Source organism: Lissotriton helveticus, chromosome 4_1 (genome assembly GCF_964261635.1).
Source record: "Lissotriton helveticus chromosome 4_1, aLisHel1.1, whole genome shotgun sequence".
NCBI lineage: Eukaryota > Metazoa > Chordata > Amphibia > Caudata > Salamandridae > Lissotriton > Lissotriton helveticus.
In genome coordinates, this window is record NC_136063.1 from 1,863,361,804 (window position 1) to 1,863,378,308 (window position 16,505).

A 16,505-nucleotide genomic window follows, 5' to 3' on the forward strand; every position below is an offset into this window, starting at 1 on the left:
GGGTAAATGGAGTTTGGGGCGTAGACCGGGCAATTCCCGGGGTAACACTGCGCATGCGCACTTCTAAGGGGAAGGCGCCGCTTGTAGGACCTGACACCGGTAGTGACCCTGCCATATGGCCAGAAATGTACAAAAATCAAGATAGGATGTTTAGTTAAGCTAGGAACAACTTGTATTAGAGTTTTGTTAAGGTCAGGCTCTCAAACTTGTTGATAACGATTGTACAACTGAATGTCCTGCTGATTTTTGTATTTCATTGTTGATTATGCAATTAAAACCCTTTTTTAATTTCATACTTTAATAAATACGGCCGGGCGACTAGCGCCCGCCTTCCAAAGAGTAAACACGTCTCGTGTCCACGTTCCTTGGTGTTGGGTGCCGGATTAGGGGGGGGGCGGCAGCTAGTCGCTGACCATGTGGGTTTTCGCGCTCCTGGTGAAGAGCCCAGATGCACGATAAAATACTGAATTCACACGGAAGGAAAATTCATCAAGGCTGCCAGGAATGCGAGGGCCAGGACCTTAAAGTGTAGTTTATCCCTCTCCCTCCTCAGCCCCACTCCTAGGCGGCCTTCCACCTCTGCCCTCCCCCTGTGACTCGGGGACTCCAGTCACACACCCTAGCACTTAGGCCTCACCCTTCTCCAGCTGGCTTCTCCACTTCATGATAGAGCGAAGGTTCTGGTCGCGTCCTTTTTTTCACATGATTACAAGCAGATCATGTTGTAAGTAAATGAGCTCAAGTCAAACAAATAGTGGATTTCCAGCCATACATTGTGTATCCCACAGAACATTCAATTGCACGTCACTGCTCATGGAGAATTAAATGAATGTTGCAGCGGCAGAGTAGTTAATATATTGTTGGCGTTCACTGTAAAGCGCTACAATGCGGCAATGGGCGTTGCCTGCTGTAGTTACAAAGTTCACACGTTATTCATTGGCGACTGTCGCACAGTTCATCTTGTCTGGGGTGAGACGAGTACTGACCCTCTTGTTGACCAATTAAAAGAGCGGGCTGTCCAATGGACTCCTCAATACGACAGGTACTGGGATGGAATAACCATCAACCCTAATGCTTGCTTTTAGGGTTAATATTACTGCCACAAAATACAAATATACAATTATGTTCCTTTCTTTGGGAATTGAGTTACTGCATTCTGCAAGGTATATACATTAGCTGACAACAATGAAAAGAGAATAGATTAGTAAACAAAACCAATGACATCAAAAACATTAGTTTATAACATTTAATGTGCTGAATTCAAATCACACATTGCCATGTTTCTGGGTGAATAATATACTACTTATTCTCAATTAATTTTGTGTGTGCTGTTTGTGTTGGCTGTCTTCTACTTTGCCTGCTGTGTCTCACTTTTCTATTTTCTCTGCGCACCACATTTAGTCAAGACCATTTCCTTTCTTGCACCTTTCACCTGTAATTTTGCATCTCTTATGATACTATATTTGTCAAGACTGATCCTGTCCTGGCACAGATCTCTATCCATCCCTTTGGTCCCTTTTTTTTTTTCTTAATTGCATCTCGTTTTCACTTCTGTTCCAATGTTACTTTGTTTCCATACTTGCACTTGAACATTTCTTTCACTTACTCAGCCACCGATACATGTTGCTGTTAGGGGCGTGCTTCTTTTCTAGTGTTTTGTTTGGTCTTTCTATTGACCTTTCTCCTTCTTTTCTCCTGATGGCGCACTCCCTCTCACGTCTCACATCTCCTCCCCATTCTACCATTCTCATTTAGAATTCCTTTATCTACATGAGATTGCAAGTTACATTCTAATTTTACTCACATAATCCTACGGCTCTCTCTGTTCTCCATCATCTCTTCTTTTCTCATTCATCTTAAATGCTCTTCCTTGGTCTTTGTTTCATGCTTCTTAATGTATTTCTTCCATAGAATACCAGATTAAAAATGGAGAAAACCATTGGAGCACTTTCTGTAGGCCAGTATATGAGATCACAATTGTAAATCTCTTTGACTTTGCTATATTTTTTACAACAAATCCAGGATACCTGCTGGCCACTATTACGGACTGTGAGACTTTAACCTGTGTATGGAGTCAGAGACTCCGACAGACTAGGTGGTTCTACAGTCAAATGTTGTTGATGGTTTTCTAGTCATCACTCTGACTTGGGTGCCAACATGATCCCCTTGCTACACTTAAGGTTATTTCCATGACGAATGTGAATAATGAAATCCTACTTTGTTACCAAGAAAAGAAGAGCTAATTGTCTAGGGTTAGAAACACAATGAAGATACACTCTGATTTTCCTTTATGACTACATAGAGGATATGCTTGATTCGTCAGCATTTTTTAAACAAGTAAAAAAATCTGAGACTCAACAATCCCCACTGCTCTTTCATGTTAAAACACACGTGTCTCTTCTTTTCAATTACGCAGTCCACATGGGGATTACAATCTGACCTCCTTTCTTTAAAGAAGAGGCATTGGTGATGCGTACAATCATTTAACAGCTCAAAGAATTGAAGTTGTTGTGAAAAACATGTGTGTATGTTCTTAGACTTCCCCAAAACAAATGTTCATTTTATTACTTGTGATGTTCCTACTATGATTTCTTAGTGTATATCTACAACCTACAGGCCGATTACCCTTAGATAAAGGCTTTTAACGCAGGAGATGACAACGCACAGAGGATGCTCTTTTCTGTTGACCATCAAAGAAAGTTACATGATCTATAAAATTAAAAATGCTCACTACACTATCGTGCGTGTATCTTACCTCTTCACAGTGCAAATACTAATTGCTGGAATGATGCAATATATGCACACTTTATATGGATCACAAGCTAAACTGAACAAATGCACAAAATTATCAGCTTATCATGTCCTTTCGACATAGACAGCTAAATAGGCAATACTGTATCTACGTGCATCAACCTTAGTGATTTGAAGTGCAGAAAGGAGCATAAAACTCTGGATTTTGTACTCTCTGACATACAGAGTGTGGCTCTGGTGTATGCATGTGGTGCAAGACATTTAACAGAGTGCCACTGAGGCTGCACTCGAGAAGATGTAGTTTTCTGTTCTCCGTCTCTTCAACTAGGAATTTCGAGAAGTGAAACATTTCAATATCCAGCTCTGAACATAGCACAATACTGCACGCATTGTCAAGGGTTGGGTATAGTTTCCTATAAATTAAACCTATGTTTCAGGATGGGCTAAGATCTACCAGTATTTACTTTTATTTCCCCTAACCTTAGATAAAAGTCGTATCAAATTGAGCCCTGTTGTTGGGAACATGTGAGTGTCCATAATACACAATGTCACACAATGGAACTTCTATTCTTACATCAAGTATCTTCTGTTTGTCAAAGGCTGCAAACATGTGTCGATTTGCAGTTATTATATTTAGTTGGAAATTATATATCTTTTTATACTAACGGCTGACTTACATAGCAGGGCCCAATTTTCTTGGTGCTTGAATAATTGCTAAACGTTTTCCTTCCGAGACCATCTGATCTGCCTCAATTATGCCTTATGCTTAGAATGTATACATACACTCAATAACCCTAGGAATTAGAAGAGGCTTCAGGCGTCACTTCCGTCTCTAATAAACACAAAGAACATTATGGTGATACAAGCCGAGATGAGCAGTGCTCTTCGGCACAAGCAACTGAATGCTAACATACAAAGAGAACATGTGTGATGAGGACAATACTGTGTTAACTAGATCTTTTCAATAATATGAACACAATGGAAAAAGCATACAGAAAGAATGACCCTCTCCAATCAAATGGCAGATGTTTTACATTTGATGCATTGCTCATGTCATGAACTGCTAAAAAGGACAATCTGTTCCTGCATTCAATTAGCTTGCTGTTTCCACATTGCTCTAAAGTGATATCATTGTTTACATGCTAGATACACCCTCTTCTAGCCTCAGCATTTGGAGAAAGACTGTAGAAGTCAAAAGAGAGTGTTAAAAATTGGACTCGGACATCAGCTCTCCCCCGTTTGTGATGGTGTGCTCGCTTAGCTCCTCCTGTATAGTTGGCATTACATGCTTGACTGTTAGTGGGGCATCGGTCTTGAAAAAGGAGTCAAGTTTTATCGGGTTGTGCATCTTGAGAGACTTTTGGAACGTTTCTGATGTGAAGTAATAGACAAAAGGGTCAAAACAGCAGTTCAGAGTAGCAATGCACAGGGTAATAGGGTATAGGGTCCTAGCGAATCGCTCCACTGAACAATTAGCAATAGCCTGAGAGCGAACAAGCGCGTACAAGAACAATATGGAGTTGTATGGCACAAAACACACAATAAATATGGCAACATGCACAATGATCATTTTTAGCACTTTTTCCTTGTTGGTTCCAATCTGGGAGAGTGTGGCAGGTTTCCGCAGAGTTCGCAGAACCAACGAAGAACAAGTTAGGTTCAATAGTAGAGGAATCAGAAAGCCAACTACCTCAATAAACATAGTGATCTTAGATAAGTATGTCTTCCAAATGGTCTTGGAAAATCCTTCAAAGCAGGTTGTGCTTGTATTGGAAACGTTTGTTGTGGAGAACAAGGAAGCTGAAATGCCACCACTCAGCACCAGCACCCAAACGCCAACACAGACAATGGCTGAATTCTTTCGGGTCCTGATGGTGCGGGATCTGAAGGGATAGACAATCGCCAGGAAGCGATCTACGCTGATACACGTGAGGAAGAGCATGCTGCCATAGATGTTCGTCAAGAAGGCTGTGCCTGAAAACTTGCAAAGGCCATCTCCAAAGGGCCAATGTCTGTTGAAGTTGTAGAAAATTTTAAAGGGTAGTGTGAAAACAAAAAGCAAATCCGATATGGCAAGATTGGTCATGAAAATTGCAGTTTCATTCCGCATTTTCATCCGGCGGCAGAAGACAAACAGAGAGGCACAGTTTGTGATCAGACCCAGGATGAAGACCACACTGTACACAGCCCCATAGAGGTTGTACTTGAAGGAATCATCAATGACGCAGGATTCGTTGTTGCTGTGGTTTCCCATTCCAGGTCTGTGCTATTGGAGTGGGGAAGAGCATTTAAGCTGGCGATCCAAAGTATCCAAAAGAGAACGGCTTGTGAGTGCTGGCTTTTACAAGGAACATGTTCCAGTGAGGTAATGTGAAGCACCATTGCCAATTCTCCAGCTCTCCATAACAGATGCCTTTATCCTAAGAGGAGGAAAATAAACAGTCAGCTTGGCTAATAATTGTCCTCATTACATCAGCAAGTCCCACCCAGGGCAACTACAATTATGCAATTGAGTGGCCACTGCCTGTTTTGCATTATTATGAATTTGGTACATTCGCCACATAATTCATCATATACTGCATAATCAGCAGATTTTAACAAAAGGAATATGCTACTTACCAGTATGCGTCTGTTCTTGGCATGTAGGGCTGCTGACATTCATATCTGTGCATAGATCGCCGCCTAGTGTTGGGTCCGGATGATTGCACATTGTTGTCCTGGAAGAGTCTTCGAAGTATCACGAGATAGGTGGCTCCTCCCTCGGACTACAGTGCGCATGGGCATCCTCTCCATTCCCAGATTGTTTTTCGCCATTGTGGCAAAGATGGAGTATAGTACAGTAAGAGATGTCCATGCAAAAAGAGAATGCTACAGCTGTGACAGGCACCGGGGAGGCGGGTGGGCGATATGAATGTCAGCAGCCCTACATGCCAAGAACAGATGCATACTGGTAAGTAGCATATTCCGTTCGAGGCATGTGGGCTGCTGAATTCATATCTGTGCATAGAATGTATAGTAGTATCTCCCTTAGCGGTGGCTACCTGTGTTAGTTGCAGCAGTCTGGAAAAGAGTTTTGAGAACAGCCTGTCCTACAGCAGCTTGCTGTTTTGAATGTACATCTACACAATAGTGTTTTGTAAATGTATGTGTGGTTGACCATGTGGCTGCTCTACAAATTTCGTGTAAAGGAATATTTCCCAGGAAAGCCATGGATGCCCCTAGCTTACGTGTGGAATGCGCTCTAGGGGGGACTGTTAAGGTGCGTTTTGCTTTCAAATAACATATTTGGATGCACTTAACTATCCACCTGGCTATACCTGATTTTGAAATAGGGTTACCCTTGTGTTGTGGTGAGAAGGCAACAAACAACTGTTTTGTTTTCCGAAATGTTTTAGTTCTGTCTATGTAATATAGCAGAGCTCTTTTGACATCAAGGGTATGCAAGGCCCTTTCAGCTACTGTTTGTGGGTTCTGAAAGAACACTGGCAGTTCTATAGTTTGATTTATATGGAAATGGGATACCACCTTTGGCATGAATTTAGGGTTTGTTCTAAGAACTACCCTATTTGCATGTACTTGGAGGAATGGCTCTTGAATAGTTAGGGCTTGCAGCTCACTAACTCTTCGTAGCGAAGTAATAGCAATTAGGAAAGCCACTTTCCAAGTTAGAAATTGTAGTCCGCATGAGTGCAATGGTTCAAAGGGTGGTCCCATTAGTCTGGTTAAGACAATGTTTAGATTCCAGACTGGCGAAGGTGGGTGTCTTGGAGGAATTACGCGTTTAAGTCCCTCCATAAACGCTTTGATTGCTGGCACCCTGAAAAGTGAAAGGTGTTGCCTGTTTTGCAGATATGCTGCTAACGCAGCTAGGTGTATTCTCATGGAGGAGAATGCTAAATTGCACCGTTGGAGGTGCAATATGTAGCAAATGATGTTTTGAGTGGAAGCATTAAGTGGGTTAATGTCATTGTTATTACAGTAAATGACGAAACGTTTCCACTTTGCTGCATAGCATGCTCTGGTAGTGGGTTTCCTTGCCTCTTTGATAATATTCATGCAGTCTGGAGGCAAGTTGAGGTATCCAAATTCTAGGATTTCAGGAGCCAGATCGCTAGGTTGAGCTGTTGGGGATCTGGGTGTTGGATTTCGCCATGGTTCTGCGTTAGAAGACTGGGTGTTAGCCGCAGTCTTTGATGAGGCATCACTGACAGTTCTAGGAACGTTGTGTACCATGGTTGCCTTGCCCACATGGGAGCAACTAGGATTAGTGTCAGCGAATGTTGGCGCATTTTGCGTGCCACCAGCGGTATTAGTGGAGCTGGGGGAAAAGCATACGCAAATTTGCCTGACCAGTTCATCCATATCGCATTGTCTTGCGACTGCGGATGTGGGAACCTGGCGGCAAAGTACTGGCATTTTGCGTTTTCGCTTGTGGCAAACAGGTCTATTTCCGGGTGTCCCCACTTCCGGAAGAATGGTTGGAGCACTTTGGGGTGAATTTCCCATTTGTGCATCTGTTGGCTGCGCCTGCTTATGAGGTCGGCCACTTGGTTGTCCTTGCTTGGGAGGTGTTCTGCCATGAGAAAAATGTTCCTCTGAATGGCCCATTTCCGCATTGCTTGAGCTAGGTGCGACAGCTGTGGCGAGTGTGTTCCTCCCTGTTTCTGAATGTAAAACATAGCTGTCATGTTGTCCGTCCGGTAGAGTGAATAACGCCGAGGTGAACACTGTTTGTTCGTGTCACCAGAATAATTGAGAGAGACCGTGTGATTTAAGCCACGCGTGTTTGGAGTCTACCCCTTTCCTAGCGGACATATTATATATACAAGGTATTATTTACAGTACCTGGGTTAAGATAGTGGCTCCCTCCCCACCCGTGTGGGTGGCCCTGTGGGCCCACCGGGTAGTCCGGCCCTAGGCGCGGCCAGGACCGTCAAGATTAGAGTACCCATGTCCTGATGAAGCCTACATCACCTGGCTGAAACGCGACCGCGACTGCGTCGACACCTTTTGTTTGAATGGTGTTCAACTTAAACTGTTCCCTGTTACAACTTAAAAAGATTTGATTTGTCTCTGTTTTGCACCTATACAATCTGAGAGTGGGTTAATGCTCTAACCCCCTGGTGCTTTCTTTTTGGGACTTCCACTTTGTTGTGCACTCCATTGTAAATTAGGAGGAGGCATTTACTTAAATTGGTGTATATATATTTGTATATATATTTTGAATTCAGGGTATAGATAAATGTTTGTTGATATTGTAAATGTTTTGTATATTTGTATATGATGTATATGTGATATTTTGTATATAGATTGTTGATTGTCGTGCCTCCCTAGATGTCCGCTCATATGTGTGTATATGAACTTACCTACATATGTTGATAATGCTTTATTTGTATTTCACAAGATAATTAGATGTTTCTTGTTGTAAAATTAAAAAAGGATTAATCCCTTCAGTACCCTTTTTTTGCTACTTTTTCATCCTTGGATGTCTCCTGCTCAGGTACGGGAGGGTTAAGTGGCCAGAACCCCTTACCATTTTTTGCGTCCGTCCTGATCAACACAGCTTTGTTGCGTAGGTGTGTCGCGAAAGCTTTTAGGGCTAGAAAGATGGCCATCAATTCTAGGAGATTGATATGCATTTTCTTCTGCTGTACAGTCCAGAGTCCCTGCGCTGTGTAGTGTAGGACATGGGCTCCCCATCCTAGCAGGGATGCGTCCGCTGTTAACACTATTTGTGGGACAGGCTCTTGGAACAGTCGACCTTTGCAAAGGTTTTGTGGATTCCACCAATGCAGAGAGTTGTATGCACGACTGGTCACCAACACTAGGTCTTTTAATTGCCCGTGAGCCTGGTTCCACTGCCTTGCTAGGCATTCTTGCAGCGGACGCATATGTAGTCTGGCGTGAGGGACTATGAATATGCATGAGGTCATCATGCCTATTAGCTGCATAAACACTCGAGCTGGTAGTGAGTGTTGGGGTCTGAACTTTTGTATCAGTGTCTGCATTCCCTGGACCCGTGCTGTGTTGGGATATGCTTTTGCTGACAGTGTATCTATTGTCGCTCCCAGGTACTGTTGGACGTGGGAGGGTTGTAGGTGTGACTTTGGGTAGTTTAGTGAGAATCCTAAACTGTGCAGCAGGTGTATGGTCTTTGACATGTTGTCAGCACATTGCTGGGCTGTTGGCGCGTGTATTAGCCAGTCATCCAGATAAGGGTACACGCGTATGTGTTGCCTTCTGAGATGTGCTGCTATTGTAGCTAGACATTTGGTGAACACTCTTGGAGCTGTTGTCACCCCAAATGGCAGGACCTTGAATGGTGAACCTCAGATACTTTCTGTGAGCAGGGTGTATTGGTATATGAAAGTATGCATCTTTGAGGTCTAAAGTTGCTGGGAAGTCTCCCTGGCGAAGCAATGGTAAGACTTGCTGGAGAGTGAGCATGTGAAAATGCTCTGACAGAATGTAGAGGTTGAGGGGCCTGAGGTCCAATATTGGTCTGAGCGACCCGTCCTTCTTTGGAATTAGGAAGTATAGGGAGTATACTCCTGTTCCCTGATGTTGCAGTGGGACTGGTTCTATGGCCCCCTTTTGCAGCATACTGATGACCTCTTGCTGAAGTAATGTTATATGTTCCTGTGACATAGGACGGTGCACGGGTGGTATGTTGGGTTTTGTTGAGGTGAGCTCTAGGCAATAGCCATGTTGGATAATTTGCCTGACCCATTTGTCTGTGGTGATATTTAACCAGACTTGTTGAAATTGTTGTATTCTTCCCCCGACTGGTGTTATGTGATCTGGGGGGAGTGTCAAGAAGTCACTGCTTTGTGTTAGTGGAGGATCTATTTGCATTGCCTCCACGACCTCTGCCCTTGGTATTGTTTCCTCTATAACCACCCCTGCTGGTGTTCTTGTTATATGTGGAATGTGTGTTAGTTTTGTAGTTGGAGGATTGCTGTGATGTTCCTCGCGCTCCTCCTCTATAATTGGAGCGACGAAAGGAGCCCCGGTGTTGTTGGGACTGAAGTGCCCCCATAGATTTTGCAGTTTCTGCATCCTTTTTCATTTTGTCCATAATTGAATCAACTGCTGGACCAAATAAAAAATCTGGGTTAACTGGCTGATTAAGAATTGTAGATTGGACTTAGTTTTTAAAGCCTGATATATGAAGCCATGCGTGTCGCCTTATCAGCACGCTGGTATTGATGGATCTGGCAGCTGTGTCTGCCGCGTCTAGCGCACACTTAATGGATGCATTGGTGATGAGCTTTCCTTCTTGTATAAGTTCATCTGCCTGCTGTTTGTATGGATCAGGCAAGTGTTGGAGAATTTCTTCCAAACTGTCATAGTGCGCCCTATCATATCTGGCTAGCAAGGCCTGTGTATTGGCTATTCTCCAGGAGTTTGCTGCCTGAGCCGCCACTCTCTTGCCTGATGCCTCAAATATCTTAGATTCCTTGTCTGGAGGTGCGGCCTCACCAGTAGTCTGTGAGTTTGCACGCTTACGTGCGTTTGATACCAATAAGGAATTTAGGGGTAGCTGTCCTTTGATGTATGTAGGATCTATAGGTGCAGCTCTGTATTTTTTCTCAATTCTGGGGTTTATGACCCGGGCTCTAGCAGTGTCCTTAGAAATGTAACCTGCGTGTTTTAACGCCCCTTTTAGCATTGGGAGTGTTTTAACGTGTCTTTCAGATGTTGTGAGTGTATCAAAGAGGAAGTCTTCCTCAATAGCATCAGAGTGCATCTCTACATTGTGGTAGGTTGCTGCTCTATCTAACAGAGAATTAAATGCAACTGTATCCTCTGTGGGTGATGGTTTAGTAGGGTATACTGCAGGGTCTGTAATGGGCAGAGTCCCTTCATTGTCTGGTGCCCCTCCTGCACTCCATGGCTGTGTGTCTGGCTCTGTATTTGGGTTTTGTGGATAACCAAAACCTACATCTGCGTCCTGATCTTCATCAGGGTTGTAGTCAGAGCGTGTTGGTGAGTTTGGGATATAAGGAGTAGTAGGCATAGCAGGAGTGATAGGTTCAAAGAGTATAGGAGAGGTAGCACAGTCTCTCTTTTTCTTCAGGGGGATCTTTGAAAACTCTTCAGTTGGTAGAGGCCTTTTCTTTTTAGTATAAACAGTTACTTTACCAGTTTTTGGATCAATGTAGATTTTTGACTGGTTGTCTATGGAGGGATCTGGGTAAAGAAGCTCCTCTTCCACAGTCCTTGGTTTTGGTGTTACAACCTTTGGTTTTTGTTTCTTCGGGTCGATGGTTTTTGGTACCTCGACCGTTTTAGGTGGTTGTATCACCTTTGGTTGTTTTTCAACAGGTTTTGTTGGTTGAACGTCTTTTGCTGGCTTCACAACTTTTTTCGGACCGAGCGGTGTTGTTGGTTCGACAGTCTCTTTATGTTGTTTTGGAGCCTGCTGTTTTGGGTCGACGCCCTTTTTCGGGTCGATGTTCTTCGGCTCGACCGATTTCTTTTCGACCACCTTCGGTTTCGGTTTCGGTTCGACGGTAGTTTTAGGCGTAGGCCTTGTTCTGTCATCGACTGGTTTGTTCCCCTTGTCGATACCTGAGGCTGATTTGCTCGATTCGACGTGCTTTTTGGGGGTCGATTCGACGTGCTTTTGTTTTTGTGTCGACTCAACGTGTTTTGGCTTCGAGGTCGACTCGACGGCCTTTGACTTGGAGCTCGACTCGACTGCTTTGGTCTTCGATGTCGACTCGACGTTTTTTGGTTTGGAGGGTATTGTGGCCTTCGGGTTGACGCCTTTAGGCTTCGATACCTTCGGGTCGACGTAATTCGGACCGAAGCCTGTATTGTCGACAAGTTTCGGTTTCGATGGAACCGATGTTGTGTGACGTGTCTCAGAGGGCTCTTTCGATATGTTCTTAGCCGGGCGGCTTGGAGGGGCTGTAGAACGAGGCTGTTGGTCTCGGCTAAGGTCTGATGGCGATGCCTCGACCCGAGTCTCTGATAGAGGTGTAGTGTCTATATGGGGCGGTGTACTCACGGTTCACCCCTCGCCGTCATCGGAGTCATCTTCAACTGCTACGATGTCCTGATCATAGTCTTCGAGATCGACGATTAATTCTCCCTCTTCGGGGTAATATTCAGAGTCGGGCTCCGAGTATTGTCCGTCGTCTCGGTCTGAGTCTTTGGCGCTTGCTAGATCTTCATCGTCCCCGAAGATGTTATCGGGCTCTGGCGCCGATCGTTGCATTTCTTGCCTCGCCGCCCGTCGATTCCGAATAGTCTTTTTTGATCGGAACTAGGCACAGGCCAGGCAACTATCTTCGTTGTGATCTGGAGATAGGCATTTGTTGCACACTGGATGCTTGTCTGTGTGCGGGAACTTTGAGTTTCACTGAGGGCAGTACTTGAACAGACTTCGTTCCATCGACGGTCGGTCCACGTGGTGTCGAGAAGGCCTCACGGCCCGATTCGACGACTGGAGTTCAACCGAGTTGTAAAAAGTGTATCGGCACCGAGCCCTTAACAATACCGACGGTATCCGAAGGCCTTTTTGGCCTTTTGAGACGTTTTCTTGATTCCGAACTTGGAGAGTAGGAAAGTACATCCGAACCCAATGGCGGAGAAAAACAATCTGGGGATGGAGAGGATGCCCATGTGCACTGTAGTCCGAGGGAGGAGCCACCTATCTCGTGATACTTCGAAGACTCTTCCAGGACAACAATGTGCAATCATCCGGACCCAACACTAGGCGGCGATCTATGCACAGATATGAATTCAGCAGCCCACATGCCTCGAACACATTGTTTCTAGCTCAAATGTTTCAAAAGTTACTAAAAACACAGCAGCATTTGTTGCCACACAGTGGAAAGCCCTATGCAAATGTTGTCTGGTCACCTTTTTATGGCTTATTCCTATATTTGGGTGTTAAACGGGTACTAATAAAACACAATCCATCCATTTGATTTTTCTTTTCATCCCACATAAGTAGGCAACCCTGATGCATGATTAGGCACTCTACTGCCACATAATTCAATTGACTTTAATCACACTTAATTTCTTGCACACTTCTTGTGCTTGCTTGTTTGGGTACAGCAATATATCAGACTTGGCAACTCAATTAGGGCGCATTTAGTTCTGAAGATAAAATTGTTGGCATAAGTAGATTGTACTATTGAAAACTGACACCAACAATATTGTGGCATACTAATATCGAAGACAGAATTTCAAGGGACATTATATTGAAAGGTGTTGCCTATAGGGAAGCAGGGCCGGACTGACTACCGGGCGTTTTGGAATGCTGCTGAGCTGGGGGCTGATTTCTCTGCGGTGGGGGCTGGTTTTGTTGATGGAGACCTGCGTATGCTTTGAAATAAACAAAGCAAAACAAATTTCGTTCTGCACACGCAGGTCCCAATCATCGAAATCAGCCCCCAGCTCAGCAGCATTCCAAAACACCCGGTAGTCAGTCCGGCCCTGTAGGGAAGTACAGCTTTACTATTCCTAACAGCATATTTCCATATCTTGAAGATATATGAACGACATAGGTATATATATACTTCTGCTGCAACCAGAAAAACGAGCGTGGACCCAGGTATCGTGCACATTTTTATTTCATAGCCAGCTCTGCCATAAAGCGTTTCGGGCGATCCCGCCCTTGAGCACATGACAACTCTCTGACATTTTTCACCTCCTTATAAAGTGCAAGTGCAGTTGGCAATTCCATGGACATGGAAAAAATACTATACATATTCAAATTACTTGATCACAAAATGAAAACATAAATGTTGTTTAGTGGCCAATAAATAACATGATAAAACGGGTACACAAATATATAAATATATGTAGAAATACATATTAATATCAACTTCAATGCCTGTACCACGTCATCAAAATCCAACCATGTCCTACTCGTAAACCATGTAAAGTGCATATCAAAATAGTGCAAAAAATGAAACTCAACCATAAATATCATAAATATATAAATATCCTAAAATGCCAATAAAAAGTGTATGTTGTTATTAAGAGTTCATTCGAGATCGCTGCTGGAGGAGGTCTTAAAGTCATGCTAGAGGATTCATTTTGTTCTATCATATGCATATCTGACACCCTATATTTTCATAAGAATGTGTACAGGTCTTCGCTGGTGTTAAGGCCACTGGGTTGTTTGGAATCAAATTGTAAGATATAGGTTGTTTCCAGCCTCCTAAGTTTTGATTCCCTGTCCCCTCCTCTTTTCTGGGGGTCCACTGCATCTATGACGTAGTATTTCAGGTGTTTACGGTCATTATTGTGGCTACTCTTAAAATGCCTTGCCACAGGATAGCTTTCATCACTATTGATAATGGCACGTATATGTTGAAGGATTCTCTTATGTGCCGGTAATTTAGTGCTGCCAATATATTTTTATATCTGTATATATATATATATATATATTCACTGAAAAAACCATAGGTTTCAGGGACGTTATTGTTTACTAGTCATTTCACTCTTACAAAACCATAGAAATTCGGCTGTTATAGTTAGTTTAGCTGACTATAACTCGTGCACCCGCAATGCACTGCTCATGGCTTCACATATTACATCATTCATGACATGGTCAGTGACATCACTGATGACATCTCAAATGATATCATCCAGTGACTGTGTGTTTCTGTAAAGTTTAAATATGTTTTATATATATATTCCAAGGTGTATTGAAGAATGAGTGGGTGTATACGTGTCTGGATGGAGGTTTTAGTAGGTGCGTGACTGACTGTATAAGTGAGTGATTAAATGTGTCTTACTGAATGCATGATTTAGTGACTAAACTATGTGAATGTCTGTATCGGTCTGTCTGTTGTTGTGCAAGCTGCTGTTTGGGTTGGTCAGTAGCAACATGCGTTTCTATACATGTTATTGATTGGTTGAGTATTTTTTGGGGAGATTGAGTGTGTGTATGGGTGGGTGGGATGTGTGTGACTCTGAGCATAGATGTATGAGTGGTTGATTCACTGGGCGTATGGGTTCAAGAGTGCATGTGGAAACAGCTGTATGGGTGTGTGAGTGTCTATATGGGTGTGTTGGTGAGTGAATGGATGTCTCAGTGGTACATGTCCAAGTAACTACATATGTAATAGGCAGTGTATGTGAGAGTTGAAGTATATAAATGACTCTACATGATAGTCAGTGATTGTTAGACTGGCAGTATGGATGAGTGTGTATCTGTATGAATAAGTGAGGTGGTGTGTGTATAATTGTATAGTTGAGTAAATGGGACAGTGATTGATTCTTAGCATGACTGACTAGGTGTGTGAGTAACTGCATGGATGAGTGGCGGTGTGTGAGGGTCTGTATAGGTGTATGAGTGCATATGATAGTGTTGTATTGATGATTGACTGCATGTATGAGTGATTGTATCGATGAATGTGTGGATGTGTGTGTAGACCTAGGAATCAGTAAGTGCGTATGTAGTAACTGGTATTGGTGTGTCAATGATTTAGAAAATGATAGTCTGTATTTTACAATGGGTGTATCAAAGGTTATATAAGAGTGTGAGGAGGTGCATCAGATTTTCACGTGGATGACGTCATCAGTGTTGTCATTTGAGATGCCATCAATGATGTCTTCAGTGAGGTCACTGACCATGGCATAAATTATGTAATATGTGACATCATGAGCAGTGCATTGTGAGTGCGCAAGTTACAGTTAGCTGAACAAACTATAACGGCCGAATTTCTATGGTTTTGTAAGAGGGAAATGTCCAGCTAAATATAACATCCCTGAAACCTATGCAACGGTTTTTTAAATGCTGATTTCTAACTATGACATCTCTATTAAGTCCCCCTAAATCCTAAAGGTCCTTGGTGGCCAAGTAGTCCACCATGTACATCCAGTAAGCGCCACAGACCTGCATTTCAAAGAGGTGTTCTGAGGCCATGCCCCTTTTTACACAACGCTGCAAACACAGCTTCTGGCGCACTGCTGCTCAAAGAATGAAGTCCACTTGTGTTTCGAGGTCCTCAGGACACAAGAGGACCTCATCGCCCCACCAGCAGTGCACCAGAAGCCCCGTTAGCAGAGTGGTGTAAAAAGGGGCGTGGCCTCGCAGAACCTCTCTGCAACACAGCCCTGTGGCGTTTACAAGAGGTACCTGGTGGACTAGTTGGCCCCCTGGGACCCTCAGGATTGAAGGGGAATTAATCCCCCAACTTAAAACGCGCCACAGGGTGCGTTTGCACTGTGCTGCAGGGAGGGCGGCGGAGCCTGATGTGACAAGTATACAAACGTGCCCTGTGGCGCTTTTGCACACTTGTCAAATCAGGCCAAGCCCCCTCCCTGCACCACTGTGCAAACGCGCCCCCTGGTGCGTTGTAAATTGGGGGATTAAATCCCCTTGAGTCCTGAGGGTCCCTGGGGTCCAACTAGCCCACCAGGTACCTCCACTAAGCGCCGCTGAGCTGTGTTGCAGAGAGGTGTAAAAAAGGGCATGGCTTCGGACCACCTGTCTGCAAGGCAGTCCTGTGGCGCATATTGGAGGTGCCTGGTGTGCTAGTTGGCCCCCAGGGAACCCCAGTATTGAAGGGGAAATAATTCCACAACTTAAAACGAGCTACAGGGTGCGTTTGCAGAGTGTTGCCGGGAGGGGGCCGGGTCGCACAATGCCGGTCTTTTTTTTAATTTCTTTTTTTTAGAAGGGGTGTTGTGTGGCTCCCCTTCTTTTTCCTTTTTTTTGGGCCCTGGGGACCCCATCCCCCAGGCCCTGCCCCTTTAAAAAAAAAAAATCTGAACGGGAAGGG

General features: G+C 43.9%; 1 protein-coding gene across 1 annotated transcript in view; it reads right to left on the reverse strand.

Annotated features, from left to right (window-relative positions):
* Positions 1–1,232: 1,232 nt before the first annotated feature.
* LPAR4 (lysophosphatidic acid receptor 4) overlaps positions 1,233–16,505 on the reverse strand; it is a 152,416-nt gene continuing 137,143 nt past the window's right edge. Inside the window, exon 2 of the mRNA XM_078688516.1 lies at positions 1,233–5,171. Coding sequence (XP_078544642.1) covers positions 3,956–5,005 — 1,050 coding nt within the window. The 5' untranslated portion in view covers positions 5,006–5,171 and the 3' untranslated portion in view covers positions 1,233–3,955. The remainder of the gene's footprint in view (positions 5,172–16,505) is intronic.